Below are 22,110 nucleotides of genomic sequence, written 5' to 3' on the forward strand. Positions count from 1 at the left end.
TAATATACCTAGCGCCGTTACCGATCAGATGCGTGCCTCTGTTTGGAAGAGGTGAGATTTTGGTTAAAAGACTGCATAATATTCCAATGGCATCAGAAAATGTCTGGTTAAAGAGCTCCATTTAGTCAATATGGGCCAATATATTTTCCAGGTGTGTGGCTATGTTCACTGATTACAGGTAATAAATCGCCCTCTAATGATTTTCTGTAACGGTAAATTAAGATGGAGACCTCATTATATTCTAGTCCAGGGGCGGTCAGCTCCAGTCCTCAAGGGCCACCAACAGGTCAGGTTTTAAGGATATCCCTGCATCAGCACAGGCGGCTCAATCAGTCCCTGCTTCAGCACAGGCGGCTCAATCAGTGGCTCAGTCTCTTCTTTCCACTATCCATTCATTGCAAACGGACATGCTGAGGGTCTCCATGTGTGTAGACATATATATGTATACAGGCAGTCCTCGTTTTACAACGCTTCGCTTTACAACGAATGGCTTATCCAACGCTATGCAATGCATACCTATATTCATTTTTACAACGCCAAAATGGCTTATCCAACGTTCTTACGACGCTTTGCAACGTTGTGTATGTGTGTGTGTGTATATATATACACATTCACATAAACAATGTTGCAAAGCATCGTAAGAGCGTATATATATAATATTATACTATATGATATTATATTATACTATATAATATATTAATTATTATTTTATATTATATATATAATACAGTATATACACTATATAATTTGTGTGTGTGCTGCATATCTTATTGCCTGCATAAAATATTTGGTGTATTTTAGTGTTAAAAATGCCTTCAGGAACGGAACCTTTCATTTAAACAGTGTTCCTATGGGAAAACGTGTTTCGCTTTACAACGTTTCGCTTTACAACGCCATTTTGAGTAACGCATTGTGTCGGATAACCGAGGACTGCCTGTACACTCTCATATACTGTACAGAAAGGAAGAAGACAGAGAAGTCGTCCTCACGGCAAAGGTCACAAGTTAGGACTGAAACGCTGATCGTTCTCAATTAAACGTCTTTTCACGCCCTGCGAGTCCCGGTCTTCTTTCTTTCTGTACTTGCTGGGCACCCAGGTTTGAAGTAGCGGATATGCACTCTACACAACTATAACACACACACACACTTCTGAAAAACGGGACCCCTTTTATTTTTCGTCATATCTTGCAGGAAAATCCCTAAATTGTCATGAAAATTTGAACAATTATAGGTCTGTCACAGTAGATTATTACATTTTAGAATTATTGGATAATCTAATGAATATTATTTGGAATTGGTGACGGCGTGATGACCTCGTAAAGCGCAAAGTTACACAACGGTGTTTAGCGAAGAAGATAAGCCCGTTATAAAGCGCTTGAGACAGCGAGAGAATTGTGGTGCAAACCGCTGACATAACATGTTTCCTGGTAAAGGACGGTCGCTAGGAGAACGGAAAAACAAATTCGTAAAACAACGTACAGTATCATTCAGGAGCGGGAGCCGCTGGATCAGCGCGTTATCGATGATGCAATCAGACAGCGACGTTCTTGTATCCATGCGCGCGGTTCCGCAGAAGAACACTTTGAACACACACTTTAAAGTAATTTTAGGGTTTCACATTAGATTAGAGCAGTTATCACATTTACGAGCTACGAAGGAAAAACTCCTGTTTCTCGTTTAATGAGCATGAACCTCCCGCAGTGTATCTGGTGCTTGTTAACATAATACTGTGACATCAATTCAATGAACATCAGTTCAGTTGACTACATTGTGCTTCTTATATCGTGTTAATCTACAGAACCGATCCATAATTTTGCACATTTTCATGGGGATTGAGCAAGAAACATATCAAATATGATGAGACAGAGACAGAGAGAGAGGACAATTATTGATGCCTAAAAATTCAACATCTAATCCACCAGGATACAATTTAGGTTACAAAAATGTACATATACAAGTGAAAGCCAACAATACATTTTGGCCATATTCTGGGCTTTTTTTTTCTATTGTATGTACAAGACTAAATTAAGCATTGCAAATAAAATCAGACATACAATCCTTCTATATTCTGACAGTATGAGATACCTCCAAAAAAAAAGCCTCGCTCGTCTCCTGTGAGATTTCAGGTACCTCCGGATCCCACGGGTATTAATTTATTCAGGGTTTCGCTCTATGCAATAGGGACACAGTCTTACCAATACAAAACATACATGTCTAAAAGGCAATTAGACCAAGCAAACTAAGGCACTGCCTATATTTATCCCGTGCAACAGATTCACCGGAGAAAAGCTATACTTGGGAAGCTGCAAATGAAAAAAAATAACTATTTATAAGAAAGCAATTTACCGAGCATTTTATTTAATAAAAGAAAACAAATAAAACATTAGATTCCTTATCTTCCAAAACCCATAATCATTCCGTGAAATTAACCCTTTTGCTGACTTGTCTTTATTTAGTATATTCTGTTTTTCTTGGTGGTTTTACTCGACTGATGCTCTTAAGTGTATATGACAGAGATATTTGAACCCCTTTTTCATGGTGGTTTTAAATCCTTCAGCAGGATGGGTGGGCCAACTTCAGTCCTCAAGGGCCACCAACAGGTCAGGTGTTCAGGATATCCCTGCTTCAGCACAGGTGGTTCAATCTGATTGAGTCACCTGTGCTGAAGCTGGGATATCCTGAACACCTGACCTGTTGGTGGCCCTTGAGGATTAGAGTTGAACAAACCCTGTCCTTGAGTGTCAGAGAGGGGGTCCCTTTCACTCAAGGAGTTAATATGAGAGCGACCAAAGTGAGCCAATTCATGTATTTTTTTTTGTTTTTTTTTAATTGGTCAAGTAGAATTATTTATAGGTGATTTTGGAAATCTGTCTTTGAAATGTCTTTAAGAAAGTGGGTTTGTTAAAAGTTGGGGCGTTTGTACGAGAGTACAACCACTGTATGGCCAACTTCTGTCTTCAAGAGGAGGGGGTGAGGGAAGGAGAGGGATGGAGATGAAAGGAGGGAGATGAGAAGGGGGGACAGGGAGACAGGAGGAGGGGAGGAGGGACGGAAGGGGAGAGGGGGGGACAGGGAGGGGACAGTGAGGGGAGGAGACAGTGAGGGGAGGCAAGGCAGACATGAGAACTGCTATGTAATATCTATATGTATCACAGATGCTTAGATAAAGCTAATTAATACTTGTGGAGTATAAAGATTCATCAACATAGCTGCTTAATAAGTCAGTCATAGGCATTCTCGACCGTTGAATACAAACACAGTCTTTAATTATATAGATTTTAATTATATATCTCACATTTTAAAACACAATAACAAATCAGATTGCATATGAAGGGACTACTTATTAGTCCTCATGAAATGTGCAGTTGAGCTTCTATTCGATATGCCGGGGAAGCCGCCTTCCCTTTGCTTGGGAACATTTCAGCTCCATTCGTTTAGATGGGACTAATACCTTCCACTGCCCGGCAAGAACACAGCTCCACGGCATATTGAACTGGGGCCTTGGAAGTAGGAATTGTTGGGTTTCTACACTAGTGCTTGCAGTGGGCAGCAGGGTAACTGAAGGCCACACTGGATGCTGCATTCTGGGAAGCTGGGTACGCTGTAAAACTTGATTAGTTTTCTGAAGGCATTCTTTTCAAGGATCATAACCTTTCCAGGGAGATTGGAAAGAAGGCTATCCTCTTTCTGAGGTCCATCTTGTGACACAAGCTTGGCACTGGTTAGCTCCCGGGGGCTATAGGTTGGGACACTGTTGCAGCTAAGGGATCGAGCTGTTTTTTTATGTTCTTGGATGGACCAATATTTATACATGAACGAGGCTGGCATGTGCTTGTTAGCTACTGGGACCTTTTCTGGAAAACAATCATCAAAAGGATCCAGACCATCTTCCGAAATCTGTGCCACCCAATCTTTAGGGCTAAAAACTCCGTGCTTAGGCTGGACGGTGATCTTCTGGAAAGTGCCCTGTTTGTCCTCACCCTCTGTGGAGTGAGGTTTCGACACATTGTTCACTTCCGTAGGGTTGGGCATGTTGGTGGTGACAGAGCTGTGATGTTGGTTGGTGACATGGACAGCCGTTTGTTGGATGAGGTTCCAGTCGCGCAGTATATCTGCCCTGGTCGTGAACTGAGAGGTGACGGTGAAACGGATAATGAGCTTGTCGTTGATGGTGGCTGGAACGAGGAACATGTCCCCAGACTTTGTCAGTTCTGCTAAGACTTGCTCTGTCAAAAAGTTTGGACCCTGGTTTGGTGGACAGAGAATAGTTGTGCATTTGAATAATGGAAATCATATAGCACACAAAAGGTTAGAGATTAGGAAATCAATGGGCTCAACACTAATGCAGTTTAAGAAATAACCCCCTATGTATGAAAGTACTAAAGTTTGCAGTCAAATGTCGCTAGCTTTCAATAGATTTAACTTTAGTGTTTCCCTACGTTGTGCAGCTGCAATGTGGGCCGTTTTGATGGCGGTGCCGTCTGTACCTTAGCACTGAGCCCGTGCGGTTACAGAGGACCCCCACAATAATTAAACAGATAGTTGGGGGAGAGCGCGGGGCCTCTGTAAGTATCTGAAATCTGGTCCGGCAGCATCTCCTCCAGCAGGGACCCGTCATCATGGTGCCATGACGTGTGTATATATATATATATATATATATATATATATATATATATATATATATATATATACACACACACATTTAAAAAAACATGCATAAATACATGCACGTATCTCAAAAAATGCTAATTTTAAAATTAAGAGGGGAGGCTGGTGGTTTCATCTTGACAGATCGAAACAGGGACTGAACCGTCCATCTCACACTAAGGGCCTCATGCAGAGAGCAGCGCTATTTCAAATCTCGCCATTTTTTGGGGAAATTCGCGCAGAAAACTGCCGAAAATGGCGAGTTACGGAAAACGCGCCATTTTTTTTTTCTTTTTCAAAATCTCGCCGCGCGGCTGGCGAGAACCTACATCTCGCCAGCTTTAAAAATATCCTAATTCAGAGAGCCGCGAACGGCATCTAGCGGCTGTTCGCGCCAAGAAAATGGCGCGATTTGCTACTATTTGCCTCGCCAAGAAAAGTTGGCAATTACATGGAGCTCGCCGCCTATAGGAAAGGGAAAAAAAATGCGCGATTTTTTTTAACACATTTCTGCAGCGCGCATCTCTCCAATTCTAACTCGCCACACGCATTAATGCCAAACATTGCAGAATTCGCACATTTCTGCATATGGAGAATAAAACTCTCCAAAAAAGCTACTTTTTATTAAACTCGCCGCTCTCTGCATGAGGCCCTAAATCTTTTACGATTTGCACCAAGTCCTCTGGAGTGTTGGCTGTTGCCCCTTTTTGTGTGAATACCGCTTTCTGCGGAGGTGTGAGCCCCCACGGAAGGTTACAGCTGGGTACATGTGAGTGCTCCTTGGAATTCTTCAACAAAGAGGATCCAGTTTTTAAAAGGTTTCTATTATTTATTTATTTTTAAAGTGGAAAATTATTTTTTTTTTTTTAAAGTAGTGGAACACAAACTGCGGTTACACTTCCCCTGCTGGTGCTGGTGATATGTGCGCACGAGACGTCACACGTAGACGCAAAGGTAACCGATTTGTAACAAAGTGCAGAAGTCATACAGTGTTATTAAATATCCGCAACCCTAGTCCCCACTCGTAGCCTATTAATAATCTCTAGCATTAACCCCTTCATTCGGCAATGCATAGCTGGCCCCTCTGCCAGTGAAGGGGTTAAGACATGGGAATTCAACTCCAGTCCTCAAGGGCTACCAACAGGTCAGGTTTTCAGGATATCACTGCTTCTGCACAGGTGGCTCCAGCAATGGCTCTGTCTAAGACTGTCTAGAGCCACCTGTGCTGAAGCTGGGACAGATTAAGCCACCTGTGCTGAAGTAGGGATATCCTTAAAACCTGACCTGTTGGTAGCCCTTGAGGACAGGAGTTGCCCCCTCCCTGGGATAAGAGGAACATGTCAGTTGTTAAGTGGTTCGTGACCAACATCATTTTACCTTTAAACGGAAAACGACCAGCCCCAGGTGTCGCTTGGCGGGGATTTCAAACAGCTGGTCACTTTTAACCAAGGACTCAAAATACTTGGCCATTTCAGTGCCCTGAAATTGTGAACAGGGGAAATGTCAGCTGCCGGTGAGTTGTAAAACAAATGGGACACACTGTAGATAACGGTTAGGCTTTGTCCCCGCTGGCGCTGAGCGGGCGGTGCTTGGCGAGGTGACTTGCATATATATATATATATATTGCACACAAGCTCACCGGCGCTCAGGTAAATAATTTTTTTTTAACTTTCCCGCTCGCTCAACTATTCGGCAATGCCGCCCCCCCCCCCTCCCCGCGCGGGCGCGTGAGCAGACACAGGACACCCGGCTCGCATGCTTTGAGCGCCAGCGGGGACTCAGCCTTTGAGTCACGGGATACCCAGTATCGCCTGTCACCTGCAACCCAAACACTGCAGACAACCTAACAATACTCCAGGCGGTAACATTTCAGTGGCTATGCGCTGTGTCACTACCAAATGATTTATTATTGATCCCTTCTGCTGGCAGAGATATAACGCAGTGTAGGAGCTGACACACATACGGACATGGCCTGTCTACGACAGCGGGCGCCAACTACAGTTCTCAAGGGCCACAGACAGGGCACGTTTTCAGGATATCCCTGCTTCAGAAGAGATGGTTCAATCAGTCCCAGCTTCAGCACAGCTGGCCCAGTCTTTGACTGCACCACTGATTGAGCCCCCTGTGCTGAAGCAGGGATATCCAGAACTCCTTCCCTGTTGGTGGCCCTTAAGGACATGAGTTGGCCACCGCTGACCTAGGAGCTCAAAGAAAAGAGGGGAGAATGTTGCTGTGCTCAGTGCTGCTTTATAAAGCCGTTTTTAGAAAATCAATACAGCAGCCAGAATATACAAACTAAATAAACGTGACGGATTTAACAAGGGGGTGTGTTATGGGGGTGTGTTATTGGGGTGTGTTGTTGGGGTGTGTTATTGCGGTGAATAAACAAAGATAAAAAGCAAAGTACAAAAAATAGAATTGCACATTTCTTTAAAATAAATAAAAAACCCACGTTTGCCTGTTTTTCACATTGTCTGCCACTGTTGAACTCCCTTTTTTTTTATTGTGCCGTTTGCTTAACAACATGTAACACTCACGTGTCTGACGTGCGCCTGAAGATTTTTAACGCCAAAGGACCGAATCACAAACCAGAGCTTCAGAGAGCGAAACCGGCGGCTCAGGGGGATTTGCCAATGCTGCAATTAGAAGAGAATGAAAAAAATCCTGGCTATGCATAATGGGGACAAGAGACAGCCTCCCTGCATCTCGCTGTGCCTCGCTGTGCCTCGCTGAGCCTCCCTGCATCTCGCTGTGCCTCGCTGAGCCTCGCGGTGCCTTGCTGAGCCAAACTGAGCCTCGCGGTGCCTCGCTGAGCCTCTCTGCGTCTCGCTGTGCCTCGCTGAGCCTCCCTGCATCTCGCGGTGCCTCGCTGAGCCTCTCTGCGTCTCGCTGTGCCTCGCTGAGCCTCCCTGCATCTCGCGGTGCCTCGCTGAGCCTCTCTGCGTCTCGCTGTGCCTCGCTGAGCCTCCCTGCATCTCGCTGTGCCTCGCTGAGCCTCCCTGCATCTCGCTGTGCCTCGCTGAGCCTCCCTGCGTCTCGCTGTGCCTCGCTGAACCTTGCTGAGCCTCGCTGAGCCAAACTGCGCCTCGCTGAGCCTCCCTGCGTCTCGCTGTGCCTCGCGGTGCCTTGCTGAGCCAAACTGCGCCTCGCTGAGGCAAACTGCGCCTCGCTGAGCCAAACTGCGCCTCGCTGAGCTTCGCTGCGCCTCGCTGAGCCAAACTGCGCCTCGCTGTGCCTCGCGGTGCCTTGCTGAGCCAAACTGCGCCTCACTGAGCCTCGCTGCGTCTCGCGGAGCCTCGCTGAGCCTCGCTGTGCCTCGCTGCGCCTCGCTGCGCCTCGCTGAGCCTCCGTGCGACTCAATGACATCGTCACCATACAGCTGGAACTTTCATTTCACCCTTACCATGAAGTCCGTGGCAGCTCCTGTGTTAGCGTGCCTGAGGTAGATGGGGTTAACGTTGAATGTTTGCTGGAGCTTGTACTTATCTTTCACCCTATTGAGATAAAAGGGTTCAGTATATAATAGCAGCCTGCACTTACATTGTAGCATTTCACAGTGACATGATAACCCATACTATGCTATACATGCAAGCAACAACTATAGTGGTAGTGTGCATTGTAAGTCTGCTTTAACCCACTAAGGCTGAGATTATAGTGCGTGCGAGCCCGGTGCTCAAGCGATTTCTGCACATACTGTTTCAGGGGATGGGGAGCCGTGGCTATGATGTCACGAAGCTGTTTCGCCGTGATTGGCTGAACCGCTCATGTGACGCGGCCGTCACTTGGAAAGACACATTTTTTGTCTTTTCAAAACGCGGTCGCGACATCGCCCTCCGTCGTGTGCTCCAGGGGCGGCCTCTAAGGGATCCTGCAATTTGTACTTGGCGCGTGCGCCATCGCACACAGAATAATCGCTGCCTTAGAGCATTTTCACCCTGCCCCTATGTATCAAAAAATGTTGCCATCTGCGCCAGCTTGCACCTTGGGGAGAGTCAGTAGGAGGAGTTGGGGGGGAGTTACATGGGGCACAGATTATAATGAGATGTATCACATTCTGCGTCTCTGCCCCAGCTTGCACCTTGGGGAGAATCAGTTGGGGAGTTGGGGGGGAGTTACATGGGGCACAGATTATAATGAGATGGATCACATTCTGTTTCTCTGCCCCAGCTTGCACCTTGGGGAGAGTCAGTAGGAGGAGTTACATGGGGCACAGATTATAATGAGATGGATCACATTCTGTTTCTCTGCCCCAGCTTGCACCTTGGGGAGAGTCAGTAGGAGGAGTTGGGGGGAGTTACATGGTGCACAGATTATAATGAGATGTATCACATTCTGCGTCTCTGCCCCAGCTTGCACCTTGGGGAGAGTCAGTAGGAGGAGTTGGGGGGAGTTACATGGTGCACAGATTATAATGAGATGTATCACATTCTGCGTCTCTGCCCCAGCTTGCACCTTGGGGAGAGTCAGTAGGAGGAGTTGGGGGGAGTTACATGGTGCACAGATTATAATGAGATGTATCACATTCTGCGTCTCTGCCCCAGCTTGCACCTTGGGGAGAATCAGTAGGAGGAGTTGGGGGGAGTTACATGGTGCACAGATTATAATGAGATGTATCACATTTGGCGTCTCTGCCCCAGCTTGCACCTTGGGGAGAGTCAGTAGGAGGAGTTGGGGGGAGTTACATGGTGCACAGATTATAATGAGATGTATCACATTTGGCGTCTCTGCCCCAGCTTGCACCTTGGGGAGAGTCAGTAGGAGGAGTTGGGGGGAGTTACATGGTGCACAGATTATAATGAGATGTATCACATTCTGCGTCTCTGCCCCAGCTTGCACCTTGGGGAGAGTCAGTAGGAGGAGTTGGGGGGGAGTTACATGGGGCACAGATTATAATGAGATGTATCACATTCTGTGTCTCTGCCCCAGCTTGCACCTCAGGGAGAGTCAGTAGGAGGAGTTACATGGTGCACGGATTATAATGAGATGTATCACATAGATCACAGAGAGTCTTACTCTCTGCACTGCAGTACTAAGGGTTACAAGACTCACAGGATTGAACACTACTATCAAGAAATATGCAGTATGCATATTTGCAGTGAAATCCTGGTAGCAGATTGGATGGCATAGCTGTCTCCAAAGGTGGAGTAGCAGAGAGAAGGATGATGGGTACAAATTACCAATGACACTTTAGAACAACATAAAAGGTTCTTGTTAAAAAAACAAAAAACGCACCAGATGTATCAAAGAGAAAAATCCTATTGATTTCAAAAGGACTTTTGTCTTTGATCCATACGGGAAGATATTTTGCCACTGTATTGCTCCACTTTTGCCTTGATATATATGCCCCAAAGTTTTCTGTTCAACATCACATATGTCCCCATTCATTTGAATGAGGCTTAAATGTTCCCGAGTAAGGGGAAGACAGATTCACACATATAAAATAGGGACCATGGAGGGACAGTGGGGTTATCCCACACCTCCAGTCTTTGGCTTCTTCTTGCGACTCACTCACTGCCAGAGGTGCCCACGATGCATTGCCTTGCAAGCCGGCACCTCTGGCAGTGAAAGGGTTATGTTCCTATATAAATGCTGCTGTATGAGGCACTTTTGTTGGGCTCACCAGAAAGCAGTGCAGTCAAAATGGACCATCATCCACTTAGATGGGTTGAAGGTAAAAGAGTCGGCATAGTCTACGCCATTTAGCAGCGTTCTGTATTCAGGGCACAGGAAGGCTGTCCCAGCGTATGCAGCATCAATGTGAAGCCAAAGTCCTTCTCTGGCACCTAAACAATTCCATAAATGTCAAGTTTAGAGAGAAAGCCGCAATTCACCCCAAAAACCCGTCTATAAAAAAAAAATTAACCTCATTAAATACGGCTGCAGAAATGCCAATAAAAAGCTGAACCATCTAATCTACCGCAGACTCTCAAAGCCGCCACAGGGCTAAGTTCTTTCAGAAGAAACGCGTTCTCACATTTTAATCTGGTCTGTAAGTGTTCCTTACGCCTATAGCATATATTATATTTAACCCTCCATGCAATGTCTTTATACATAATATATAACCCTGGTTACTTAATGTAACTATGTATTTGTAACCATGTATTTCTCATCATGACTCTATGCCCGGGACATACTTGAAAACGAGAGGTAACTCTCAGTGTATTACTTCCTGGTAACATTTCTTTATAAATAAATCTGTCAATGACATTGCGGCTTCTTACTGGCCGCTGCAGCGAAACTGAATCTTTGCAGCTCAAGGAAACAGAGGGTCCCCAGGGGTCAGGGGACCACAGCTCATCTCTGGGGGGGGACTCCAGTTCAGGTATTGTAAGTGAAATACAACCCCCCTCCCCCTTCCTGCTGCAAGAAAAAAAGAATAGAATACAGTATCTATTTTTCCATATACCGATGGGTTTTCTACTTACAAATGGGCCCCAGCTCTGCGAGGCTATCAAAGGCACAGACCCCGGTAGTACCCAAAGTTGCACAAACCTAGAAGAAAACAGATTTGGATGTCACATAGGACATGGCCCTATTGTTGTGTACTCATCTAGTGGGGAATGCACTACGCTTTCAAGAGGAGGACCACAATTCACCACCAATTATAGCCCCTTGTGACCATAGGCAAATGTTCTTATCTCCCTGCACCTTGGACACAGGGATAGAACGACCATTGGTGCAGCAGGTGCAAAGCATCAGGGTCCCGTGACATTGAGGGGCCGACTGCGCTGCCCATCTCTCTGGTGGTCCACACGGTGTGAATTCGGGGGGGTGTTCAGCAGAGGTCAATCACTGCTGAGGACTGAAAAACGGTACCTTGCAATCTTAGTGCCGAGCATCCCGACAAGTGGACAGAGGTCGCGCACGATGGGGGCAAAATATTTTTGTTAGTTCCACCACTGCTCGGACACTACAAAATCAGATTGCATATTCCTTAGGATAGGGATCTAACATCGCTGTTACGTGTGATATGTACTTAGGGTTGCCAGGTGTCCAGTATTGAACCGGACTGTCCTGTATTTGGACACTGTTCAGTAAAAAAAATCGCGGTAATACTGGACACAGTGATCTGACCGGTTTGGGGGGCTGCAGGATTTCCCAGAGCAGAGAGAGAGCAGGACTGTTGCTAGGGGGCTGGGCAGCTTCCTCCATCCCTATTGGCTGCATTACCCAGCAACAGCAAATCAGGAGGAGGTGTCGGGTGCTTGGGGGGTGGGGCCAAAGAGAGGAGGAAACCGCATGGATCGGAGAGAGGTGAGAGGTGTGTGTGTGTGTATGTGTCCCTAGCACGTATCACCTTTCACCATTGTGGTCACTATTTTTGGAGAAGCTACCTGGTAACCCTACAGTGCTGCACGGTTTTTCCCAGCTATATAAAACATTTTATTTTTTATTATTGTTTTCCAAACGGGCTAATAATGTGATTTAGGAAAGCTCCTGACGAATTTCCATTTTGATCCTACCACTTACAAAGACTGGAACAAGCCCAGATTTTCGGTCTTCGTCAATCGCAGCGATTAGGGTTTCTCCTCGAAGAGAGAAATTTTCATCCACAGGCAAAAATCGGACTTTTACTAAAGAAATCAAACCAGCCTTTTCTACAGAGGAGTGAGCCTGCAGAAACATCAGCAACAAGGAAGGGATCAGGCACTTAATCAGTTACATTATTTTATTTCACTTACTTTCTTTTTTTTTCACTTAAAGCTGCAGTTCAGTCTTTTTTTTTTTTTTACTTCAATAGTTTCATGTGGGCAATCTCTAATTACCTAAAGAACTGCATAGCTGCCGGTCAATTCGTTCTCCGTCTATTGATCGGCAAAGTTTGGCGACATCTTTAAATATGGGGAATGTAAATCGTTGCTATAGGAACAAGCATGCTTGTTAAAATAGAATACAAGAAAATTGGTCTTTCAAAGTTGTTGTTTTTTAAACAGAAAATGCTAAAAGTATTTTTTCTTACTACAGAACTGATTTATTAAAAAAAACACACATGCAGGATATTGACTGAACTGCAGCTTTAAAGGGGCAACCTCTCCCTCCCAGGACTAGGACCAAAGTGAACTAATTCCAGTGACATGTTTAAGGGGTCACACCTGGGTGAGTTATAAAAAAAAAACCAATTATTACCCAAATCTGACACCTTTAAAAATATATATATATATATATATATATATATATATATAAATAAAAATACTTAAAGGTGTCAGATTTGGGTAATAATTGTTTTTTTTTTTGTTTTTTTTTAAATAAATCATCCAGATGTGACCCCTTAAACATGTCACTGGAATTAGTTCACTTACTTAAAGTGAGACTTGAGACGGGTTTGATTTCCTCTCAAAAGGAATTATATATAAATGAAGTGCACAAATACACGTTAAGTGAAAAAAATGAATTAATATTTATCAATATATTGAATGTATAAAATAAAATATAATAAGAGATTTCTTTATATACAGTAAATAAAAATCACCGGTGAGCACATTCACATGTCTCAGACAGGTCTGCACCCCTGCTTTTCCCCATTATCTCTTCGCATACAGTGCTTCCACTGCAGAAAGGGATTCTGGGAAACGACATGCCAATGAGCACACAGGGTGTCCCCTTTTGCTTCAAATCTATTTTAACATCATATATGATTATAAAGTGCTTCCACTGCAGCAAGGGATTCTGGGAAATTACATGCAAATGGGGACACAATGATTTTGCCTGAAATCCATTTTTACATGGAACCCTTATAAGCAAATGTTCGCTGTTCACACAGCTTTTAAGCACAGCATGGGATTATATGCAAAACCAGTCAAACCACTCACAGACAGCTGTTTCGACCATATTGAATGTGCTCACAAGTGATATTCTTTATTGGCTATATGCTAACGGTGGAGGTTTTTTGTCGCCTTTCTCACCCACCATAACTTAAATAATGTGTATATAACAATTAAATATTGAAAACATATATCATCAACTGGCCAAGGTAAACCTCAAATTGCAAGAAAATGTATATAACAATAATGTAATATATTTACAAATCCCAGTCAAAGAAAGAGAGAAGTCCAAGGAGAACTCAAATGTAACGTTACATACGGTCTCCTGGGTTCACATGTCGCTCTTTCAACAGACAGACCAGTCTGCTGGTGAGGACATTTAGGGGGGGGGGGGAACAGAAGAAAAAGTGCCCAGAATCCAATAATAAAGTACATACATTTTAAATGGCTGTATGTTTGTCCAGAGGCACGCAGAAGTGACCCCATTACAAAACATTACTGAAAATAGGACTGCACCACTTACCTGTCTCAGCATTCTGCCAAGCCATTTCCAACCCTGATCAGCAACATGTGGACAGAGCCGGTGTTCCCCAGCAGGGGGCAGCATAGCACAGGGACATTCCTAAATGGAAACAAGGTGCTCCGAACTCACCTGGTCGGACGCGTAAGCGATCAGACGGGAGTTCAGGTAGGAGTCATCTGAATCTGGCTCGGAGCGCTTCATGTCCAAGATCTTATCCTTCCTCGCGGCCAGTAAAGCTATCAAGGTGGATTCGCTCACGGTACTCTGAGAAGCAACGCACAGGGGGTGTCATGTGACTAAACTGCATGCAGTTGGGTTACAAAAAGTACTGAGTAGCACATGTTGCCCCTTAAACAGAAGACGCCTATACCGTTGGAGAAGAGAAACAAATATTGCGGAACCCCACAGTCTTTATCATAAGAAGTTCATAATAATAAATAACTTTATTTCATGACGTGCTTTTTCAACCAATGGGACACAAAGCGCATCACAATTACAGTACAGAGCGCGGTACGCAGCGCATAGGAATGTTACAGACACAGTCCCGGCCCAGATGTTCTTACAATCTATGATTTTGGTGCCTGAGGCACAGGGAGATAAAGTGACTTGCCCAAGGTCACAAGGAGCCGACACCGGGAATTGAACCAGGTCCCTCGTATCAAACTCAGTGTCATCGTTCACAGTAAGTGTCTTTATTCACTGAGACAATCCTTCTCCCTATAAAGTTTTATTTATTATTTTGCTCTGGTAGCAAAAACAAAGTGCAAGCTCCTAGGAACAGGTATTTGCTGCACTTTTATTGTTATATGAAAAGCAGAAAAAATTAGCACAAAAAAAACCCCACTATAAATTATAATATATGTGACAATTAATAATCAAGTGACATAGATATGTGAGAATAAATTAATATGGGGAAAGGATATCCCTAATTTGCCTGGTGCATGTCAGCAGTTTTCCGACTACTCTGACAGAAATAGGACAAATGACTGAGCGCAGACAGGCCTGCCTTTGCTCTGCTGCCTGCGCCCTGCTGCCTGCGCTCTGCTGCCTGCACCCTGCTGCCTGCGCCCTGCTGCCTGCGCCCTGCTGCCTTTGCTCTGCTGCCTTTGCTCTGCTGCCTGCGCCCTGCTGCCTGCGCTCTGCTGCCTGCGCCCTGCTGCCTGCGCTCTGCTGCCTTTGCTCTGCTGCCTGCGCCCTGCTGCCTGCGCCCTGCTGCCTTTGCTCTGCTGCCTGCGCCCTGCTGCCTGCGCCCTGCTGCCTGCGCCCTGCTGCCTTTGCTCTGCTGCCTGCGCCCTGCTGCCTTTGCTCTGCTGCCTTTGCTCTGCTGCCTGCGCCCTGCTGCCTGCGCTCTGCTGCCTGCGCCCTGCTGCCTGCGCTCTGCTGCCTGCGCTCTGCTGCCTGCGCCCTGCTGCCTTTGCTCTGCTGCCTGCGCCCTGCTGCCTGCGCCCTGCTGCCTGCCTTTGCTCTGCTGCCTGCGCCCTGCTGCCTGCGCTCTGCTGCCTGCGCCCTGCTGCCTGCGCTCTGCTGCCTGCGCCCTGCTGCCTTTGCTCTGTTGCCTGCGCCCTGCTGCCTGCGCCCTGCTGCCTGCGCCCTGCTGCCTGCGCCCTGCTGCCTGCGCCCTGCTGCCTGCGCTCTGCTGCCTGCGCCCTGCTGCCTGCGCCCTGCTGCCTTTGCTCTGCATAGTAGATGAGGTTGAAGAAATGACATACATCCATTAAATTCAACCTGTGCTAATTTTAGAGGACAGACACTTATCCTATATTTGTATTTACAGATTACCCCCTGGATTAGCATCCTCCCCATGTTTACTTTTTTGGTATATCCCTGTTTACCTTTCCTTTCAAAAAAGATGTCCAACCTTTTTTTTGAAGATATCTACTGATGTTGCTGCAAGTAACTTTTCTATTTTCCGCCAGCGCGAGCCCTGACACGGCCATTTTCTACCCACTGGGCAAGTGTTCTTGATTGGTGGACAAACCGTCTCATTGCTCGAGATCGCCAGAGGTCGATGGACCTCAGATCAGCGCCAAGGGACGCCCGGATCAGGTAAGTGAAACAAAAAATAAAAATGGTGAACAGGTGGGACTGCTGCTTTAAGTGTATAAATAAATAATCACTGCTGATAAGCCCCTTCCCAATTAGTTACAGGTTCTCTGGAAGGGCAGAATGGGCCTTATTTACTAAGCGGTGCTACTAAAGACACCTTCCAGTGTGGTTTAGTACAGTATATATGGCCTTTTGCCACCCATTCAAGTATATGGGGCCATATGGTGTGTTAACGCCTGGGCGACTTACTTGCAGTACCCCACCTCCTTTGCTGTCCGGGTAGTGATGGAGGAAATGGCAAGGTAGACCCAGCATTTTAGCCAGCCAATCCATGACATTCATTTCCAACTCCGTGCACGCTGGACTGGAGGCCTTATAAATAGACACAAGTACGAATCAGGAAGAGCAGAAGGTTACCAGGTAACATGTCGCAGGTGTTAACCCAATGATTTTCTGCGAGTCTCACTGGGGGGGGGGGGGCGGGGGTTTGTAGCACCCCTGGTTTCCTAGACTTCAGCGTACCCAACGCCAGTCCTTAAGGGCCACTAACAGGTCAGGTTTTCAGGATATCCCTGCTTCAGCACAAGTGGCTCAGTCAGTGGGTCAGTCAAAATGTGAGCCACTGATTGAGCCACATGTGCTGAAGCTGGCATATCTTGAAAACCTGAACCCTTGGTAGCCCTTGCGGACTGGAGTTGGCTACCCCTGGCGCAGCCTTACAACTAAAACTTAGTATGTTTCTTCTCTCACTGACTGCTGGCCTTTGAGGTTGGCATATGTCACGTAGTTTCCAAGGTATTCTATGTGAAAGGCATCTTATTCTAACTTGGTCTTACTTACAGCATGTGTAATGGCTGTGGAAGGATTATATGTCCAGATGTATGTGGGTATATCTTTATCTGTATCGCGCCATTCATGTACAAAGCACTTCACAGCAGTAATACGCGTAACAAAATCATGGGAATAATACATGAATATGCATCTATACCCAATTGTCACAATGCAGTTTCAAAATCAAGACTAGGAATTTATTCTGTATATCTTAGTACAATAGTTTAATGCCGACACCAATCACTTTTCAGTTTGGAGACGGATAGAGGGCTCAAAGGGGCAGTTCCCTCTGACCACCCGCCGCCCCCTTTTTTCCCCATGTGTAGGAAGCAGGGGGTCTCACCGGAGTTGACCCGCTTTCATTTCAGCTCCGGGGACCCCTCTTGCTTTCCGAGATGCTGACGGTTCTTCATGCAGGTTTAAATCCCCCGCATCACACTGACCAAAAGGAAACTGTAACGGATGATGATGTGGTGGCTTCCTATTGGCCTATGTGACGCAGGAGATTTAAACCTCCATTTTGTTTCCCCTGGAAGAAACAGCATCGGGGGCACCTTAGACGTTAAGTACCTTGGGAAGCAGGGCGTCAGAAACACAGAAGGAGGAACTCCCCTTTTAAGTAGCAGGCAGTGTCAATCAGCAACTGCAATTGTTGAAGTGGATCTAGCAATGCTAGTGTTCTCTCTTTCCCCAGCCTCAAAGCATACAGACCCCTATATACTACCTTCTACAGAAGACATTGTATGGTGTCTTTTAGAATAGCACCTCTTAGAAAACATGGGCCGCAATGCTTTAACCGGGGGAAGGTGGATACGGCAATTCAATACCATGTGACACTGCATTAACGCAACTTTGCAGGTGCTATCCTAAGCAATAGGTTTGTAGGATGAATGTACAACATACCCATGTAAATCCCAAGCAGTTTATAGCATCAGCAAGCATGTCTCCTAACAAAGAAGGCCAGGATGTCAGAGCAGGGTAATATGCATGCATATGAGGACTCTGCCAATGGACCACCTACAGAAGAAACACACACATATATATCAGTGTAATAAAACAGGTAGGATTATCTACTGCAGAGTTGTGCTATATTATAACATGTCCTAGTCCAATGTTTTTTATCCAGGGGTCCAAGGAACCCTTATGTTCCCCGGGCACCTCTAAAGGGTTCCTTACAATTTACTGGTCATTTGAAAATTGTATCAAATACAGAACATTTTACAATACATCTGATCACAGAGTTGCTATTAGAGGTGTCTGAGGGTTCCTCTGAAGTTCACTTAGGGTTCCTTAACCAAAACAAGTTGGAAACCACCACCCTACGGCCTCTCAAAAGTTTGCTTTGAATGAGTCACTTCAATGTGTGGGGGACCTCAATACGTACTAAGCACTATTCATTGTCAGATATCTAAATCTATATATACTACACAAACTGTGTAAGAAAGTCAGCCTGCTGCGGACCAACCGTAAGCCATAATCCGTCAAGATTGACATACAGGAGAGATGTCTGGAGTCGTCTTTCATAAACCAAACTGAAATCTTGATATACCACTGGTGCTTGGACTACAGTTTGTGAGTCCCTTGCTTAAAAAGAAAGACAGTGAATGAGCTGTATCGACCTTACCCCTGGCATGATAATGTCCTCAATGTCCCTGAAGATGCTGTCCCAGCTTTCAGACTCCACTGGAGCATTATCAGGCAGAAGGTCTCGCATGTAACCCGGCTGGACATCTGGGGTCACCCGTCTGTCTCTTACTGTGCTGAGATACTGACAAATGTAATCCACCAGCTCTTTACCTGGACACATACAGGAGACTAATCTCACAATCAAAATAACTTTGCACCCCCAAATACACCGTATAAAACATAATATAACGTACAAGTGCAAAAAGCGACTTAGAAGCGGTGTCTATATATACGCCTAAGTGGCAGATCTGGCTGATTTGGGGCAGAATTCCCAATTAAGCTTTTTTTCCTGCCTACAGGGCCATCCATACGCTTGAAATGCAGGCATGAACCGCACCCGTACAAAATCCAAAAGTTACCCTCTTTTAGTAAAAGCAGATGGTTTAGAGAACATTGATTTGATTAAACCTGCCTCTCTTGCAGATATGACATATCTGATCTGTACTTGTTATATATTTTATTTTTTATAAGCTGTAATTATATTATTCAATTTTTTTTGTTATTATGCTTCTATCATATTGTAATGTTTTTGCATTACATTTGTTCTGCTGCCATACTTAGGTCCAAATATGTTTTGTCTATTTTCCTCTTTCTTTTTGCTGTTAAACTTGTATTGAAAAAAATATATCTATTTTAAATACAATACAAAAGCATTTCAAAATAGTACAGGGCAGAATTTTACACTCTCATATAAATATCTATTCACACAGAACGATTATAAACTTACTAAGATTTATCCACATCTTGGGTTAGTTATGATTGAAGCATGAAATAACACAGCTTAATGATCCCTCAAATTGTGATATCTTATAATGGTCTAAAGAAGATTCTTCATATTTCCACCAAATTAATTTTTAGGATAATTCATACTTCTACACAAGTATCCAATGCCTTATAAGTCTATTCAAATGCAGACCTGCCAACTCACTTATTTTCTCTCTCACTGATTTGGGGTCCATTTAAAAAATGTATAGGGAGTTTTATAAAGGTCTGATAAGGGATATCAGAGTTCAATAAGCATTAATTGCCATTTCCCTTATCAAATCTTCGTGAAAGTAGCCCATAGCATCAGCAGTCATAAACTTTAACAGAAGCTAAAAGTCAGTCCTTTTCAAATAAAATGCAATTTTTTTTGGAACAGAAGCCAAAAATTTCACTGGATTTGGTACGTAAAATATCTGCAGAAATACTTTAGAGACTTTTGTGTACAACTAAAAAGGTATGAACAATTCTCATGTGGATTCGTCAAAAGTCTCACTACCTCCAATGTGCGGCTTCTTTTTTTAAATGGACTTTGATTATTGGATTATAGACACACCCTTCTGCAGTCCTGATAGAGTGAAAAATTCTTCCACCGAAGCAGAGGGATTCAGGGCTGTCGTGGAAACCCATAACTGGTAATTGCTATATTTCCACATATAAGTAGGTGATACGTCCAGAAAGTAAACTATTCTCTATCACTGTCCATAAAAAAAAATGATACATTAGGTAAATGAAATTGAAATCAGTGGAGTCACAGTTCAAATTCCTCAAATCCAAATTAAAAAGCCAAGAGTTAGGTACCACTATTCTAAAAACTATCCGGCTCTAAACCCTTTGGGGAAAAAAAAGATACAGGAGTCAAACAAGATATCAAATCTCTTCAAACAAATAATGAAGGATAAACTTGGAAGAAGTCACAAAAACGACCCAAAAATTGCAATCAACACTTCAGTTGTGATTTTTTAGCAACTTTTAATAAAGGGCTTGAGAAAATAAGAATAAATAAGAAATACTAGGCATTCTTAACATGCACTGGCCTATAGAGAATGTAATTAAATATTTGTACAGAAATGTAGTGTCTAGCTATTTCTCCAAGTCAAGCACCCACCTTTTCATTGCCATCTCCTTTAGTGGATGACATTCATCACACCCCAAACTCTCCCCCCCCCCCCCCCCCCATTCAATGTATTTATTACTAAATTAAAACCTTCGGATAGATACACACATCTTTACTGGCTCACTCATTTCTAATCGTTAGGCTGATAAAGAATAAATACAAATAAAAGAATAACATATGCACCTGACTTATTATAACACGAGTTCTGGTTTCTCTGTATTGAAATAAAGTTGAAAGGATACTAAACTTTCTCTTTATCAAGCCAACATTTTTATTTAGTTAGATTGCACCTCAGAGACTGCCCAAAAGCCATCTCCTGGGAACTCTCACCATATCAGGTTTGGGATGCAGTGTAATAATTTGGGTTCATCCCATGAAACATACCTCTTTTTCTGTACTCCTCAGGGTCCATTGCAGTTTCCATCCAGTCTCCAGGTATGCCAGGTGCAGGTCTTTGATCTACCAGCAGCTGTATATCTGATCTCACGGCTCAGCTTTTTATACCCCTGTTATCTCTCAGACAGACGTCATTTACATTTTTTTTTCCCTGCGTAAACAATTTATCTCATTCCATTTATTTCAGATCCTCCCCATCATCATATTGATTCAAAATACAAAATCTCTCAAACCCTGTTTGTTTTTCGTGCTATCTTTGATGGCGTGTCCTCAGCTGTATCTACACAGGCAGTAAGTACATTTCACATTCATCTCACTAGCTGCACTAAGGGACAATTTTGCCCCCTTTAAAGATCGTGTATCCATGTTGCTCTTCAGCACATGACAGTTCTGGCGAGGTATACAGGCCCTGCATTTACTGTATGGAGAGTCAATATCTCAGTAATTGACCACCATACATATAGGTTACCCTTCGTTTTTAGCGCACAATACATTACAAGGCACAAAAGGTTAAAAGCAGCTTTAAGAAGATGTGGGAAAGTAGCACATATAGCTCTTTTGCTGCGGATCAATTACTGTGCCCCCCTATGTTAATATATTCTAAATAACCTATGTACACTCCAGCACTAGTGAGGTATATAAGCAGAGGGGAGCACTATTTCTCCATGTTCAAAATGTGATTGAAATGTATTTCGATGGCAAGACTTGGATCGGAGGACCAGAGACCTGCATCAGAGCGCTTGCTCTTCTTGTGCACTGAAGTGGAAGTTGATGTTTGGATCATGTACACTCCTTTCCATTGAGGTTTTCTGCCTGCAGGTACCGAGAGGGAGGAATGAGAGGGGAATAGAGGTCAGATTGCAATCAGCTCCTTCGGACCTTGGGCAAGGCACTTTATCTCCCTGTGTCTCAGGCATCAAACACAGATTGCAAGCTCACCTGAGCAGAGACTGAGTCTGTGCCCATACCTATGTGCTGCGTACCACACCTCTGTTGAAGCTGGGATATCCTGATAACTGACCTGGGTTGTGGTTTTTTTTTGGGGGGGGGGGGGGATTGGGGACTGGAGTTGGGCAACCCTGGCCTAAGCCGTATGAGAAAGGAAAAACAATCATATTACCAAGATCAGTAGGAAAGCAAAATTCACATATGCTATTAAAGTGGATACATTTGTTGAAAACATGCCGTTCAAAAAAAAAAAAAAGTAGTACAGTATACAGTATGCTTAAATGGGCGGAAGACCTCAATGTGGAGATAGATAGGGACGACTGGGAGGGTATCTGGGAATGGGCAGCTAACACTTATATTTGCACAATTACAGGCAGTCCTCGTTTTACAAC

General features: G+C 44.4%; 1 protein-coding gene across 4 annotated transcripts; it reads right to left on the minus strand.

The window, feature by feature from the left end:
- Window positions 1-3,234: 3,234 nt before the first annotated feature.
- Window positions 3,235-21,590, minus strand: HDC (histidine decarboxylase). Of its 4 annotated transcripts, none has more exons than XM_075575589.1 (12): window positions 20,759-21,590; window positions 18,434-18,606; window positions 17,713-17,826; window positions 16,228-16,350; window positions 14,062-14,196; window positions 12,118-12,261; window positions 11,073-11,139; window positions 10,268-10,430; window positions 8,051-8,141; window positions 7,185-7,283; window positions 6,025-6,126; window positions 3,235-4,245 (listed from the first exon to the last, which is right to left on the minus strand). In XM_075575589.1, exons 1-12 carry the CDS (start codon window positions 20,796-20,798, stop codon window positions 3,526-3,528), a joined length of 1,971 nt encoding a protein of 656 aa, XP_075431704.1. In that variant the 5' UTR covers window positions 20,799-21,590; the 3' UTR covers window positions 3,235-3,525. The 4 variants fall into 4 exon arrangements, with proteins under 4 accessions (XP_075431704.1, XP_075431705.1, XP_075431706.1 ...); XM_075575590.1 differs by having other exon boundaries at window positions 18,434-18,569; window positions 20,759-21,589; XM_075575591.1 differs by lacking the exon at window positions 18,434-18,606 and having other exon boundaries at window positions 20,759-21,474.
- Window positions 21,591-22,110: the final 520 nt, after the last annotated feature.

The sequence above is a fragment of the Ascaphus truei genome, chromosome 18 (assembly GCF_040206685.1).
Source record: "Ascaphus truei isolate aAscTru1 chromosome 18, aAscTru1.hap1, whole genome shotgun sequence".
Lineage (NCBI taxonomy): Eukaryota > Metazoa > Chordata > Amphibia > Anura > Ascaphidae > Ascaphus > Ascaphus truei.